General features: G+C 43.3%; 1 protein-coding gene across 1 annotated transcript in view; it reads right to left on the reverse strand.

Annotated features, from left to right (window-relative positions):
* Window positions 1-3,683: 3,683 nt before the first annotated feature.
* SAP30BP (SAP30 binding protein) overlaps window positions 3,684-16,135 on the reverse strand; it is a 31,364-nt gene continuing 18,912 nt past the window's right edge. Inside the window, exons 5-11 of the mRNA XM_059828192.1 lie at window positions 10,955-11,043; window positions 8,342-8,433; window positions 7,816-7,876; window positions 7,273-7,324; window positions 6,822-6,880; window positions 5,515-5,599; window positions 3,684-4,842 (exon numbers count right to left, since the gene is read on the reverse strand). Of these exons, the coding sequence (XP_059684175.1) occupies window positions 4,661-4,842; window positions 5,515-5,599; window positions 6,822-6,880; window positions 7,273-7,324; window positions 7,816-7,876; window positions 8,342-8,433; window positions 10,955-11,043 (620 nt within the window). The 3' untranslated portion in view covers window positions 3,684-4,660. The remainder of the gene's footprint in view (window positions 4,843-5,514; window positions 5,600-6,821; window positions 6,881-7,272; window positions 7,325-7,815; window positions 7,877-8,341; window positions 8,434-10,954; window positions 11,044-16,135) is intronic.

A 16,135-nucleotide genomic window follows, 5' to 3' on the forward strand; every position in this document is an offset into this window, starting at 1 on the left:
TAACTTTCTGGGCACATTGCAAAGACCATCTGTTTGAGCAAAGCTACAACTTCTTCTCTCCTGCAATGACGACGAGCTGGAAAGCAGCTCACGCAGGTGTCGGCTGGCCAGCCGCCGGCTGAAGCAATCACCTCCACACTGCTAGCGCCCGCTGTGTCATCGGCAAAGCCTTGGCGTGGCCCAAAGCCTTGGCAAGGAAGACTTTTTCTTTTATTTTTTTTTTTCAGTCTCAGTAAATAACTCTCATAAAACAGTCAGTACAGCAGCAATCCAACTAAAACATAGCTTCAGGTGCTCACATTTTACGGTTTGAGGTGGGGCTGGCAAGTGCTGCCCCTCCCCACCTGCTCTTTCAGTTAGGCAGCACCCAGCGAGACATAAAATAAAAGCAAGTCCTGAACACACAAAATCCCTTCCCACAACAGCATCAAAAGAGGGCAGATCTCGAAATTACAACAAGCAAATAGGAAAGAAAGTCAACACCTCAGGGCATGGAGGTGGGAGACAAGACTTCAGAGGGAGGGCGAGAGCAGAACCGACTCTGCCAAAGATGACTTCATTACAGCAGCTCTCCTCCCTCCACGGAGCAGCCCGGCGTGGCAGAGACACACACTCGAACGTGGAGCTTCAGCGAAGACAAACCTACTCAAGCTAGGAGACACTCACACTTAAAAAGGCAGTAAGCAGAGCTCATCCTCCTTTCAAGGAGCATGAGCCTGTAATTCTCAGACTAAGGAATAGTGAAAATGGGACCAGTTTACTCTCCTGGGTACAGTTAGTCTCCCCTTGGAAGGAGAGGTAGGGATGAGTATCTACAGCTTTCAGGAGTCAGAAGCGCAGCCTGAGCAATCACCATTGCAGCAGCAGCAGCATAAAGAACCTTTTAGCTGTGTAAGCTGTGAGTTTGCATTAGTACAGCTCAGACACAGCCTACAGTTCTTAGGGGCTATTTAAAACACAGGCACTTAAACACTCAGCAGGTCCCTCCAGCCCTCCTGTGCTCAGCAGCCACCACGCAGGCCTGGTCTGATTACAGCCAGACAGATTTCTAACAAGCAAATAGTCAAACCTCCCGTTTGAGGGCTTCAGGCTGTGGCTTCATGGGCCAGGAAACGATCCTTTTCCCTCCGGACACTGCTCTTGCACACCTGAAGCTCCCTCCACTGACCACAGCCAAGTGCAAACCACCAACCTGTACGATCACATTCTCAGAGATAGGAAAGAGGCTTTTTCCTAGAACTGTAGTTTCCAACCTGCGTATCCATCTATTACTTCCGACGGCAACACGCAAGATAAACAAGAGCAGCAAGCTATTGTACTGGCTGCAAGTTTGTTATACAATGGTTGGCAACTCGACTCCAGCTTTTTGAAAAGGAGAAAAAAACCAAATCATGCATGTTTCAAGTTGCTTTCTCTGCTGCGGATAGCAAACGCTCAGTCATGAGAGCTCAGGAGTTAGCTGCCAGAGCGCAGCCCAGTTCAGCCAGATCTCTGGCAGAAGCCTGTTACTGCAGGAGTTTGAAAACTGCAGCTCCAGGTGCCTCACGGCCATCTCTGCCCAGCACACTTCAGCAGAGCTAGTTTTCAAGGAAAAAGGAGAAGACTTCCTATGTAGCATCATCGAGCCCTGCTGATCAGCATTTTCCTGTTGCTCCAGAGTTGCAGGGCACTGTTGCTCCCTGCCCACCGCAGCAAGGCAAGAGCTAAACAGTGTTTCTTAGCTCCGGTTGTAAACTCTGCAAAGAAATCCAGAGGTTTGGAATGAGTATGGACACTGCAGAGTGAGAAGGAAGAGGGCACACAGAAGAGGAAGGGGTGGGGTGCCACTATGTGTGATGTGAGTAAGGTAATTGCATTCGAACACTGTTCAGTAACTTCTGTAGTTAAATGATTCATCCCTAAGAACTTCAGCAGTTGTCCTGTGTCAGGTCCTTAACTGGCAAGATTGGTTAAATTAATGAGTCTGACCAGACTCTCCCACTTTGTGCTTAACGACCAGTTACAGACAGGACAGAGGAAGGGACGCCCACGACTGGCTGGTACCTCTGGCACTAGGCTGCATTTCTGTGTACTGGCACACATCTCCAGGAGATATTTAATCTTACTCAGCTTCAGACTTGCTCACAGCACACATATTAAGGATACTCATTAGAGTAATGTTACTTGTTCTAGAAGCCCAGACACACCTCCCACCCCTACTCACAGGAGCAGACAATTGCAGCGATCATTCTGGTGCCCAAAGTTTGTCATCAACCTATAGTCTGAGAGAAACTGCAGCAGCTGGTGCCCACTTTGCTGCCGTTTTACTGTTTTACCTTCATCCACATGTTGCTCAGCAGGACTTTAACATAGATACTTATACCATAAAAGTTTTTAAACAGGATGGAATTGTACAAGACATTCTAGACAGGACAGTCACCTTATGGAGCTGCAAAGCTACCTAATGGCTTGTATTTCCCACCACAACTACATCCTTGGCCTTGAAAGGAAAGCCCTGAAAACTCTGTTCCTCAAGGCAAGGAGATAAACACCTTAAACAGTTGAGGTAAAGTGTGTCATCCTCTGCAGAGTACATTACAAACCCGAAACAGAAGACGGGGAGCTGTTACCATCTTCCGTAGGATGAGGATGGAGTTAAGGCATCTGTGACAAGCTCACAAGAATCAAGTCAGCAGCCCAGTGCAAAGTAATTTAACAGAGATGTTTCTATCTTACTATTTTCATGCCTTTCAATATTTTATTGCTTTAAAAAGAGCAATTCCACCATTTCTCCAACTTCCCATGCTACAGTCTCATCAGCCCCCTGGTTTCTCCCCCATGAGCAGTGCCGGACACACAGATGCTTTTTTTAAAACTAAAAAGACTGCCAAGACTAAGTGTTTTAACATTACTTATAAGCAGGAAACCAACCTCTTATTTCTTCCTTAAGTCTCCATAAATGCAAAGTCTAGATCAGGAGTGACATAAGGTATATAAAAAGCCTGAAAAAGCAACACTGAGTTTTAAGAAACTTACACTTTCGTTGATCTGGCAACCGTCTCTCCTCTCACTGCTTATGCACTAGAAAAAACAGGCTCTCGGTAACTTAAAACAATGGGAAACAGAAAAATTACTGAATATGAAAAATCATGATCTAAGAACTAAAGATCATTTAAATAATCTGGAGTGACCCCTGCAAAGAAGGAAAAAGTCCAGGTTAGCAGCTGTTTCTCTACACAAATGGAACCATTCAAGTTATTTATCCCACCTGCCTCAAAACAATGAACAAACCACCCCATGGCTGCTGAGCTCCTTTTTAGGAGACTGTCCTCTACAGATGAAGGTTTATGAAAGACCCAGGTGCTAGTAATAGAAGGTAACTTTTGAAGAAGTTTAAGATGCAGGAATAGGTTTGAAAAAAATAGCATTAAGAACAGCTGAATTACCAACCATTTCAGAACATCCTCTACAACAAAAGTATCTGCAATCAAAATCGGTTTAATGCCCCATTTCCACCCCCCCCCCCCCAAGTCTGAGATTTTACAAAATCCATAATGTGAAAAAACCTTCACGCCACCCCCACTCTCATGGATTTAATACATACTCACCTAATGGTATCTGTAACCCAAAGCACAACAAATGAATACTGATTCTCCCTTGCCGAGAAATGCAGACACATCAATGACATCAGGGTTTTTTTTAAAGACTTTTCCGTTTTTATAATAATTTTTTGCTACACAGGTAAGAAGATTTATACAATAAAATTTTCAACTGAAAATACTTTTTCACAACAGTGGAGCAAGCAGTAACTGCCATGTGTGCATTTCACAGTACATCACTATCTAGTACAAAAGATGGACAATATCACGATTAAGATCAGACACACTCCTCTGCTTGTCTGCTGTCCAATCTCATTCCACAGCAATGGAAGAGTTTCCTGCACAGGTCTTTGCAAATGAGTTCACAAATCAAACCTCTACAGCTTATGGGTTCTGCATAGAAATCTCCATCCCTGCAAGACGGTAACAAGACTATTTCAGCACAGTTTCCTCAATAGTTCAACTATTTAACATGTGGTCACTAAGATCTACACAGATATGCACACAGGTACAGATGTCAGTACTATGATAAAGAGTGAGTCTACATTCATAGGTGTAGATCGCTTCAAGTCTCTGCTACACATTTGAAGATGGAAACTGACCAACTGCCTCTGCTTTAATTCCCTTGGAACAGAGTTAACATGTGTGAGGGAGGCACAGACCACAAGCTGCTAGCAGCCTTTGAGCCTGACCTAGAATACACAAGGGTAATACTGATATTCCTTCACTACTTGCCTTTTTTTTCCCCCCAAACCAGACTTGCAAGTAGGAAAGAAGAACCTAACACAGTAATTTAATAAGCTAACTTTTCAAGCTGACTCCACATACCACCTTCCTCCAGCACAACACACACAGACTGGTTCTTCCCACAGCAAGAAAAGGCAGAGGCATTTTCGGCAGAGGTCCATTCCTGTGGGCACACAGCTGGCATGCCTGCTCCTGCCCCCATTCTTTCAAATGGGAACTGTGGTCTGTTTCAAAGAATCTTGTAGTCTTTTACCAAAGGCGAAAGCTACCCCTCCCTTCCAAGAACAATGGCTTCAATGACAATTAAGTCCGAAAATCCAGGCCCAGCACACCAGTCACTGCTTTGCCTTTTTCACAATGGTGCCAACAGCTGATATGACTGTAGTTTTGGATCCACTTGCGCTGGTTGTCACTGTGACAACACCTGGCAGCGTTGCAGTAGTGGTGAGGATGGTGGGCTGAGCTATCGTTGTCACGGGGATGGCCGAGTCCCACTTGCTCTTTCTCTTCTGGGCATCTGTGAATTCAATTAGATCAAGCAAATGAGGATTAGCATTATGTTAAAGGTCACCTATACCTTCTTAACACCCTGTCTTGTCAACTCTTAATATACCGCTGCTTGACTAGACAACTTTCTCTCACATTAATTTCAGCATACACTGGCAGTAAATGTTGAGGAGGAAAGACCTTATACTTCAAGAATCAAAAGTAAAACTCTACACCTGAACTCCAGCCAAAGGGGAGACAGGTTCACTCCCTGCCCCAAAGCATATTTAATTTTAACAGAGCACACGTATCTCAGTTGCTCAGGTACAGGCACAGGACACACGCAGCCTCCAGTGTTTTCTCTCCCTCCCAGTTTAAAAGGCAGGCTGTAGACAGGAGAATGATTTTCAGTCTTTCCAAATCTTTTGAGATATACCAGTCCCAAGAATACTCTACAGCCATAGGCATCAGCAGGTTTCTTGACTCACTAATAAACCTCTTCACTATCCCACCTGTCCCTAGTATTTCATTCCAGAGGACAGCTGTGGGATATAGGACCTAGAGGAAAGCTAGTCCATCAAACCCTAGAAGAAACACTTTCTTGCATTATATACACAATCAGTAAGAAGCCTTCAGGGTTTCCAGGAAGCACTAATCCCAGCATTACTGCAGCTTAATAGGTACAATCACAACTGTTCTTTACCTCCCACAGTGGTACTGGCTGTTGTGGTGGTTGTAGAAGCAGCACTTGTTGTTGTACCCTTTTTAGTGCCAGTCACAAATTCAATCTGGGAAGGGAGAGACACATAGGAGAAAGGAGAGAAAACAAAAAAAAATGAAGTGTTAAGATACAGTCTTTTTTTTAACCCACATCACCTCTCTATGTTTTTTAAAAACAGCTTTAGTGTCATGTAAGACATTGGCCTCCGAGCTGACTGTCATGCAGGAAGAAAGATGTAGACCTCAGGCCAAAGCACACTGAAGTCATGATCATTAAGGATTCCTGCAACCCCGCTCCTAAGTCAGCTACAATAAAAATGTGTTTGTTAACTGGTATAAGCACAGGAATCTGATATAGCTCAGAAAGGACAGATCCTGATCATTAAAGAATGTATTTATGCAGTCAGAAATTCCTGTTCTTTTTCCTTTAAGAAACATGCAAGACAAGTCCCTACCTGCACGATTTACTGCGACTGCATCATAGCAGGAAACCTAGCAACAAGAGCTACAACAGCATGCAGTCTCATATTTTCAAAACTGCAGATATGGGCAAGGACGTAATCAGATACCTGGGTTACTGTGCAAAAAACAAAACAAGTAGCAAGACACAGCATGCACTGCAAGAAAAAAAAAAATACCTCCACATACTGAATATGGAAGGAGCTTTCTGCAAGGTTAGATGGCAATCTCTAACATTAGACAGTTCTCTAATGCCTGCCACCAGCTTAAAGGCAACACCCACTGAAGGTCAGGAATAAAATCTTCCAAAGCCCATGTTCTTTTTTTGGGGGTACATAAGAACGCACATTTTGCAACAAGCTCAGTTAAAGTTAAAATAGGCCCAACATTTCTGGAAATTAGATACAAGAAGGCAACATCAAGGAGAACAGAAAGCAGATATTGTCTCACAATGAGACATGGTGAGGAAATTAAGTTATAACTAGGCTATGCCACCGGACAAAATGTCACAGATTAAGAAAAAAAGCTGTTCTTTATGCATTATCTTGCCTGTATCTGGCTTACTGAATACCATTTTAAGAGCTCTGGTTTAAAAATACTGACAAAACAGAAGGAAATCCAGTGGAATAAACAACCTAGGGAAACGGACCTATAATGAAGGACAAATGCTTGGAAAAAGACATGCAAGAATAAAAGGACAGAACCAGGGAAAACCAAACAATATTAGCACAAATCACAGTTCATAAGAAACAGCAAAGCAACAAAATGAAATTCCGCTGGGAAACAAACAAAAACCCTGCATCTCCATCTCTTTTGGTTTTGAATAGCTACCTTTGTGCGTTCCTTCTTGGCCTTCTCCAATTTGTCCATTTCAATCTTCTGAGCTTTAGCTGAGAAAGAACAGAAGTTACAAGAAGCACTAGAAACATTAAGAATCCATAGTTCTCTCTCACACACTTCCCATCATAAACAATCAAAAACTTCAAATTGTGTATAGAAAATTAAACTGCCGTGAAACTGACTACTGTTTTTTAATCAAAGCATTACTGCACTAAATTAATTATTTAAGAGATTAACACATTGAAGAACCAATTTAAATGGAAAGGCTTTCCAGACTGATGAAGCATCAATAACATTCAGGCACATCCAACCAGAATGAAGTAGTTAAAGAGCAGCATGTGATGACTTCTCATTTATAAAGGAAGTGAAGACTCTAGTGCAGTTAATTAACTATAAAACACAAAGACCTAAGTTAGGACAAAAAAAGACTTCCTGGAATTACCTAGCGCCTCATAATATGAATCCTCTGACCAGCCATGAGGATCAAACATGTCCTAAAGAAAAAAATAAGTCGGATTAGGGTATTTCCACATATACACAAAACCCAGTTCAAAAATGTTTTATGTGTTTCTGTTCACTGATGATATTCATTACTGATTTCTTCTTGTATCCCAGTGACACATAGATCACATCAGACCTCCTTTTATAGGACCACGTTCTGTTGTGAATGAAGAAACAGCTTTGAAACCAAAAGGATGCTGGGATAAGTCATGCATTTCTCTGCTGCTCAGCTTCTATCCCCCCCAAGGAGTTTCATGTACATCTACACACTTCAGCAGTTTTTGTTCAGAATCATTATAGCAAAGTTGGAGGCACTGAGGCTCAGTACCACATAAAAATGTTCACTTCAACGCAGAGGATCAGACTAAAGTTCCCTTAAAGGACCTCTAAACAAGCAGGCTCAAGAAAGCCTGAGGTCTTACACCTTACATCCCTACATTATCTTTTACCCACTCCCTTGCCAGTCAAAAGTATTGCACCTCACCTTTGGATAATTTGTACCAAGTTCATCAATGGAACAAAACTGGATCAGCTTTTCATAGATGCTGCAAAGGAAAGACAAGAGTTCAGAACAGAGCCAGTGAGCTGGAAGCAAACGAAAGTGTTTCACATTTGTTAGTATAAAGAGATTGTCACCTCTTCGCACTGCAAGAGTAAAATCAGAACCAGGGAAGGTATGCTTGCTATGATGGATGTGGCATGCAATTAACCACATTATTTCCATATCCCTCAAATTAATCTCCCAGCTTCCAGAACAGACAGTTCTTCTAAAATACTTCAACCAAAGCCTGTATATTTAAAATCTGACACACCAACTGTAGTTGTTGCCTCACAGAACACAAAGAAGAATTTTACTGTTTCAGTTACAATCAAATTATGCCTGTCTCATTCTTGTAAGCAGTAGTACTTCCTGCTCAGGATCCTGTTTCTACTGTAACTCCAACAAAGAGGACAATTCTTGGTATTTGCACTGTGGTGCTTTGGTCACACCGGATAAGATGGTGGCTCACCTGGGGTTGCGGAACTCCTTTTTCCTCTGAATGATGTAATTCATATCCATGCCCTCTTTTATTTTCCTCTCATATAGTTTTTGAATTTTATCCTAAGGGAGGAAGATTACAGGGTGAGCCAGTACGAAAAGGAGGAGCACACCAGCTGACTATCAAAAGTGTCTATGTGGAAACAAGCCAACTGAACCAGTGGCCTCCTTGCACGGAGCAAGGATTCCACCTCTCCCCTAAGGCCAGGCAGGCTGTAGTACAGACACTCCCTCCTTTAAGGTCTGCAAGTATCTTCATGAACTGTCTGGATGGGTAAGGGAATTGATCTTTGCACTTTCTGAAGGCTTCAGTGATCTGCATTTGAGGCAGCACTGCACACTCCTCCTTCTCAGTCTGCGGCTTCCCTTTGTATCTCTGACTGTAGAGAAGTAGAAGCCAGCTCTGAGAGGGACACGTGAAATCCACAAAGGCTCTCCCACAACTTACAGTGACCATCACACCCACCTTCAGACTCAGGCATGCACCCGAAAAACAGCTGCTGGGCTACACCGCACACAAGGCAAGGCTCGTGGCTATGCCTGGGTAACAGACGAGCAGAGCCAAGTTCTGCTGGAGAACTAAACCCAATGTGATCATCAGGTATTGCTGGTGGTGTCTACTGGCAGCCAAACGCTCTTAGGAACAACGCACTTTTAAATCCCTGCTTGGGCACAAATGGCCAGTTTGATGGAATCAGCTTCTGTTTGCAGATCACTCACATAGTTATGAAGTCTATGGATACCTTACTAAAGCCACGAGCCCCTGCAAAAGGCAACTTAATTGACTCAGGTTGGAAGTCTCAAGCAGTCTACTCTCCAAAAAGACGGAAAGATTTAAAAATAAAAATGATTTTTTTTCTTCCTCAGCAAGGTAGTGAAAGACCTTAAAAGTACTTTTACTCTGGTTATGCTGAAGGGATAGCAAAAGCAGAAACTTTCAGATGGAACATATACTTAAGTGGTATTACCAGGAGAATATTCTCGGTAATTTTCTTCATCTTTTCTTTTTGACACAGATTTCTCACGTACAAGAGGCATATAAAATAAGACCAGAGGCTAGGCCTTCAGTCTTCCAGGATGGGAGAGTTGAGTCAAATTTCCTTTGCTGCTTCTGGAAGTCACTTCATGTCTCCCTTCACATGGACAGTCAACTCTATTACAGAACCGACTGTTGCCTAAGCATTTGCTGATGCCTGAATAAAAGAGGATTCTTAAGAGCTGATATGGAAGTCCTATTTCATCAACCTTAAAAAAACCTAAGATAAATTTTCATCAGGTCCTCACAAAATTAGCACGAAGAAATTACACAATCTCCCCATCCAGCGCACACATCGTGAGGTTTAAAGGAACTACAAAAAAGGTGAATTCGGGGAGTAGAAATGACTGAATAGGCGGTCCCTTTTGTCCCCTACCCGTGGAGGTAGCACTACGATTCACAAAGTCCATAAATGGGGAACTACTCAGTCAACTTTATAATAAGAAATACTCCCTTTGGCAGAGTTCAAGATACAGTTTATTAGAGGAAGAATCTGACAAAAGAGAAGAGCAAATCAACAGTGAAAAGCCTAGAACATTTTGCATCTCTAAAGAACAATCCCATCTCCTTGCTCAAAGTGCTCTAAGATGTGGTTTGACCTGCTAACAGAGGACAAGTTCTCCTTTGATTTAACATAGTAAACTGCTGTCAAAGGGGAAGAAAATCTGCTTTATTCTGTCTACTCTCTCAAGCTCTGTGCATTCCTCAGATCTAACGCACTCTAATTCACTGATGTCAGAACAGTAAAATCCTCCTACAGCACAAGAGGAGGAATGGGTGTGCCCAGGTACACTGCAGAGAAGCAGAAAATGCGATCTGGATGGTGAGTCATTCTGAATCACCATTGCACATTAGTAGTTTACTTTGTAGAGCATTCCAGAGTGATTCTTTACTTTTATTTCTCCTCAGCAGATAACTGCAGTTAAAACTCAAATGGGTGGTAGGAAAGAGCAGCCCCTGTTCTTTCGTTTGCCCTCCATTAGGAGGAGGAAAACAGAGCAGAAGGTTATTGCAAAGTTGGTTACTGCAATTATTTGGGCGTGCACCAGAGAAAACATGCATTTGTTTTCTTTTGCTGCCTCTAAGTTACTAGCCTTCCCTCCAAATGTTTATCATCTAGAGATATGTAGGTGGAAAAGGAATCCAGTCAATGCTGCCTCAACTATTCCAGTTAGGGGATTCTCAGGCCCATATAGAAAAACAATGATTTGTTCTTTCCTATGCAGCTGAATTTGCTGAGGTAAGAGGATAGCAGCCTTCACAGTAAACATTGCTTCTGTGTCACTGGTGGGATCAAGAGCCATTTTAAAGCATAAGTGACCCACAGAGACTGAGAAACAGCTTCAAGCTACTCCGAGATTCCTAAACTAAAATTGCTGTAAAGTCTAAAGCATTAACACAGTGCATTCATAAATTCAGTGTGGTTAAAAACACAGCTTTAATGGTGGATTTTTGACTTGTGCAAAAATACTGAGCAGAGTTCCCAGATATTCCCCCTCCCTACTGAATTGCAAGCTTTTTAAAAAAATAAAGTGGGCTTATACCAACCTGCAAGTGGTTAGAACATCTGCCAGGAGGCTCAGGAGGGATTTTGATCTCATCTGGAGACATGTTCCGCACTCTCTCTGAAAAAGAAGCTGTAGAGAGCAAACTGGGCATGAGTTCTGACAATACTGAAGGGAATTTAAGCCATGCAAGTCATTAAACTTGATTTATGTCCTTGCTAGTGCTACTCTATCATTGAGAACTGATGGGTAGAGGTAACAGGGGAATGCTGTCAACTGGTGCTCGTGGTGTTTATGAAGTGCTGAGCAAGAAGCAACTAACCTAAAGGTTAGACCGTTAGAAGAGGGATGCGATGCTTGCTTTATTGATACCTACCTTACATTGCGGCTCTGTGTCACACCCATGCTTAAAGCTTTATTTTCAGCGGTCTCTTCGCCCCAGAATGGAAATGTGAAAAGCTAAGCTACTTCCCACTCCAGCTGCAATTGTTGATAAGATCCTCAAAGGCAAAGGATCTTCAGAGGAAGAAAGGTTGGCTTGTGAAACACATATCTAAACCCCTGCACTGTGCACCACATACCGAGCCCTCCACTACTTCAGGTCTTCCATACGCACTTTAAAGTCCTGCTCCGAACAGCTCAGATAACCTGGAGTCTCTGACAAAACTTGTGCCAGGATACTCTCAGAGAGAGAACCAGGCTGTGTATAAGGAGGATCATGGGATCAATCTAAAGCAGCCTGGCTCATTGCCATTTTTGGGGAGGTAATCGCTTTGGGTCCTATTTATTTCAAGACCTACCTACATAAACCAAAATGGTTCAAGAAGGGAACAACCCTCCCCAAGGCTGTCAGGAGTTAACCACAAGAAATTACATTTCATCCTGAAGTTAACGTTTCCTTAACAGGCACTTTGATCTTTGCTTACAGAGTCAGACTATTGCTAGAAAGAACAACTCGTTCTGCAGGACTGAGAACAGACCAGTACCGATTGCCAGATTTCTATAGCTGTTTGTGTTGGGATATACTATTAGAGTACCTGATTGCCCTGTAAAGATTAGTTTACAGAGTTATTGGCAAAAGAAACTGCCGTGTTTCCCCCTATTGCTTGCTACTTTCCCACTATTATAGGAAACCCAAGCAGTTTTCTAGCCAAGTCATGGTGCGGAGATTTGCGCCGCGTATAAGCGGCTGGGATTGTTTTCAACCATAATTTGTACAAGGAACACATCCCAGAGTCCTAGTCTGTAGTGGATAAAAGAGACCTGACACCAGCACAGAAGTCATATGAACCAAGCCATTCACATTTCCAGCTCCTCAGTTATACATTCGTCAGTAAAAGCTGCCTGAACTGCAGTTCGAGCATGTGTAAGTTCAGCTTCTTTGACTAAAGCCCAGAAGGGCCCGAAGGACGACAGACACTGGTGTTTGAACACAGTGTGCTCTCCTGCCTTCCAGCACAGAGCATCAGACAGATGAGGTTACAGATAATCAACACTACACATGTTCAGCCCTACTACAGTTTCCATTTCCTTTGTAAAAATGTAAAGCACTAAGGACAATATCCTTTGGAGATGCAAAGCTGGCAGGCAACCACTCATTCTATTTGATCAAGATGTTGCCGAGGGTTAAATTCTTCAGCAGTTGCTAGTAATGAACAAAAAGTGTCCTTTGGCATTTACTAAGAGGGTGCCTCTATGGAAGAAGGAAAGCTTGCCAGAGCCCCTACAGAAAGGCAGGCAAACTGGAGCTCCCTGACAACAAGGCAGACATTTGTAATAGGTTACAGCTGCTGGTGGGATGGGGAAGCCTCAAGTTTAATTAGAGTTTCAGGAACCCAGAGAGACAGTAGCAAATACAGAAGTGTTCATAATAGACAGCACACTAGGTTTTCCGGAAAAAGGTGAAAGCTGATTAATGGCTTAAGAGATTCACAGCATCAGCAGAAACATTAAAAAAGAAAAAAGGCCACCAAATCCAGACTTCATAAGGCAAAGAAAGGACCTAAAAATTTTTTGTTTAAAGATCAAGCCTAGCTCCAAGTTAGACATCCCATAGGCTCCTTATCTTTGCAGATAACCAGAAGGAGAAACAAAACATTTACGGGAAGGGGAACTGTGGGCTCATATAAACTCAGGAACTATGAGCAAGAACACTGTCTAGCATCAAAGAAGTCAAAGTCATAAGAGTATGTTCAGCAATCAACTCAAAGCTCCTTTGAAACAGAAATAACACTAGAGGAGGAACAAGAGCTCCCAATGAGACAATATATTTTGACCCATGACTTTTCAGGTTTTGGTGCTCATTTGCTCTTCTGTTTGAGCCATGTAAAAACAATCATTTACCAACATTATACTGATGGGGGAAGGCATCTCTTAACACCTTATAAGGAACTGGAATTAAGACGTCTTTGTCTACTGCAATCCCACCATAGCTATATGAGGCTGAAGACTGAGTCAGCAGTGAGGCTACGTGCACCCTGTTCCACCTCACAAACTGAGCACAGACAAATATTCACCATTACTCAGTTATTTCATCACATCGAAGGCAGACTGAGATGCCACAACTTTAGGAAGAAAAGGATGAGTTTAACCCCTTCAGGCTTATTTTACAGTAAGGAAGTGCAAATTATCCTTGCCCTCGAGCAGTCCTACAACTTCCTCCCTAAACAGATAGCAGAATGGCCGATTCCACAGCCTCTTCCCACCACATCTTTCCCTAGAGAAGGGGGCAGCTGGGATTATCATTCAAGGTAATCCTGGAACTTGCACATATGGCCACAGGCTCCTGTATAAAACAAATTTGTGTTTTCAAATTCCCAAACACAGCTTTCCGCTGCCTATACAGCTGTAAATGCAGATGGACACCTAACAACAAGGTGTGTCCTTACAGGATACATCTAACTGCTTTGTGCATCCTGTTATTTCTGCCAAGATCAAAGTTTTACTTTTACATGAGTCATAGGTGGTGACACTGGCTGCAATCTCTAACTGGGCCTGTGATTTGCTGGCTCACAACCTACAGGATCTCCATGTGGGGACCTCAGGAATATGGCTGTTGGCATGATTAATCACTACGGGCTCACAGTAACTATCTTCCCCTAATCAGATCCACAGTCCACACAAAGAACTAAGGCCATAAAAAGCAGATACCATGACCCAGACAGGGGTTCAAGAAAGTAGGAGCCGATGCGCTGCCAGCTCTGCAACTCAAGCATCCTGCTGCTGAAGGACACAGCCACCAGTGCTTAGTCTGTACATTCTCCTTCCACAAGTTGACCTAAAAGTTAAAAATTTCATCAGCACAAGCGATAGGTGCTTCTAGCTTTTTGTGCAGCCAGCACATGCACTGTGGCAAGGCAGAGATGTTCAGCTGCTCCTGGGCTCCGCGCGTAGGAGGCCAAAGCACAGCCGACTATCAGGGTGTACCTAGCAAAGATTCAGCATCTCAGTAGTCAATGGAGGATATTCGCTTGCCAGATCTTGGTGAAGCAGGTAGTCAATGGAGGATATTTGCTTGCCAGATCTCGGTGAAGCAGATAATTAAATGGAAACACTACATTTAATCTGCTTCAGTTTCAGACAGATGGGTTATTTGACCAGTATATCCAATAGTACAAAGACATACTGCACAGCAGGAGAGAAAGCGCCACAGTGTAAACTGTGCACTCAGTTCCTTCCAGAAGCAAACGACTGCTCACAGTCCAAAGGCTCTGCTGCAGACATGGACGGGGGGCACACAGGAGCTTTGTTTCCTACAGATGAGTATGCATATTTTCCTAGTGCAGAGAAAACCAAAAGAATAGAGCATAGGAATAGAGCTGGCTGTACGTGGACAGTTTGGGGTGTGGATCATCTGAGGTCTGGTAAAGCATCTTGCCTCGGCACTCTCAGTGAATAACACTGCTCCCCAGGTACGATTAAGAACTCCTGTCCCTTTCAAGGTTCACTCGTATGTGTGTTTAAGCAGCCACAAGGGATTACAGGCAGTATCAGGTGCCAGTTTGTCTATAAAGGTCACACCATACAAAAAAACCAAGCAAAGACCTGGAAAGGGTGATCAGAGGGGCATGGCTTTCCCCTGGAGACATGCAAACCGGTGGTGCCTGGTCTCTAAAACTGCATTCTTTGGCACTCTGATCAAGTCTGCTTGGCATAAACCAGGGTGTGTGGGTTTCTGATTTCCTGGCACCAGAACAGCCAAATCAGAGCGAAGAACTGGAGGCAACAACATGCCAGTGAGTCACCCATCCATGGAAGGACACTAGTTCCCTTTCTGCTCTGTGGGCTGAGAAATGCAGAAAGAGACCTGCAACTCAGCCATATTTTCTGCTCTTATGAACACTGACTTTGTGCTCAGATATCCTAAGGGCTGGAGAGAACATTTCTTACAGTCCAAAAGGTAAACCACCATGCTGCAAAGAACTTCAGGGCAAAAAAAGTGCATCCTAGAAGTATTATTTTGCAAGGCTGCAGGAAACAGCAAATGCTATGTCCACCAGCACTGTGTACTCTTCAGAGTGGTACAAAAAACCCAAAGGTCAACACTGATGCAGGGATCTATCAAAATAAGTTTCACATACACTTCCTCCTCAATCACAGGGCAGTACTGCTGGAAACCTCCCCTCCCATTCTTTCAGGCTTTGCTTATGTGATCACTACTTCAGCATAAGCCAGGACCATGCCCTTCCCAGCTGCTCATCCCTGTTTTTTGCTTTGTCAACTCTAGTGCTCACCTAGCATGCACTAAGCAGATCAGGGAATGGATCCAGCTGGAAGCCTTGCAGGGGAAAAAAGAAAAAAAAAAAAAAAAGAGCAGTGAAGGTGGATCTCAGCTGGCTCCAACTCCCAGACCAGCTCAAGACACACAAACATTAGCATGCGTCCAGGGGAGGTAAAACAGAAGCGTTACTTTTGGCAGGAGCCTACATTTATGCTGTACTTAAGCAACTACATAACCACGGACTTTAATAAAGGTGATGCTGAACAACGTAAGGTTATCTTCAGAGAAGGGCAGGCCCACAAGCTTTTAGTGCAAAAAGCAGGTGTTGAAAACTGTCTAAGGAAGACTTCGACTTCCACCCACTGATACTAGACTAAACTTTAGATGTCCACATTAGAGAAGTTACTTGCTTTGTGTCAGAAAATCCTGCACTTTTTTCCATTCAAGAATTCGAACTCTAGAAGTCCAAGTTTCCAGGAAGGGAGTGGTTCTCACGTTACACCA

This window comes from Gavia stellata, chromosome 22, assembly GCF_030936135.1.
Source record: "Gavia stellata isolate bGavSte3 chromosome 22, bGavSte3.hap2, whole genome shotgun sequence".
Classification (NCBI taxonomy): Eukaryota; Metazoa; Chordata; class Aves; order Gaviiformes; family Gaviidae; genus Gavia; species Gavia stellata.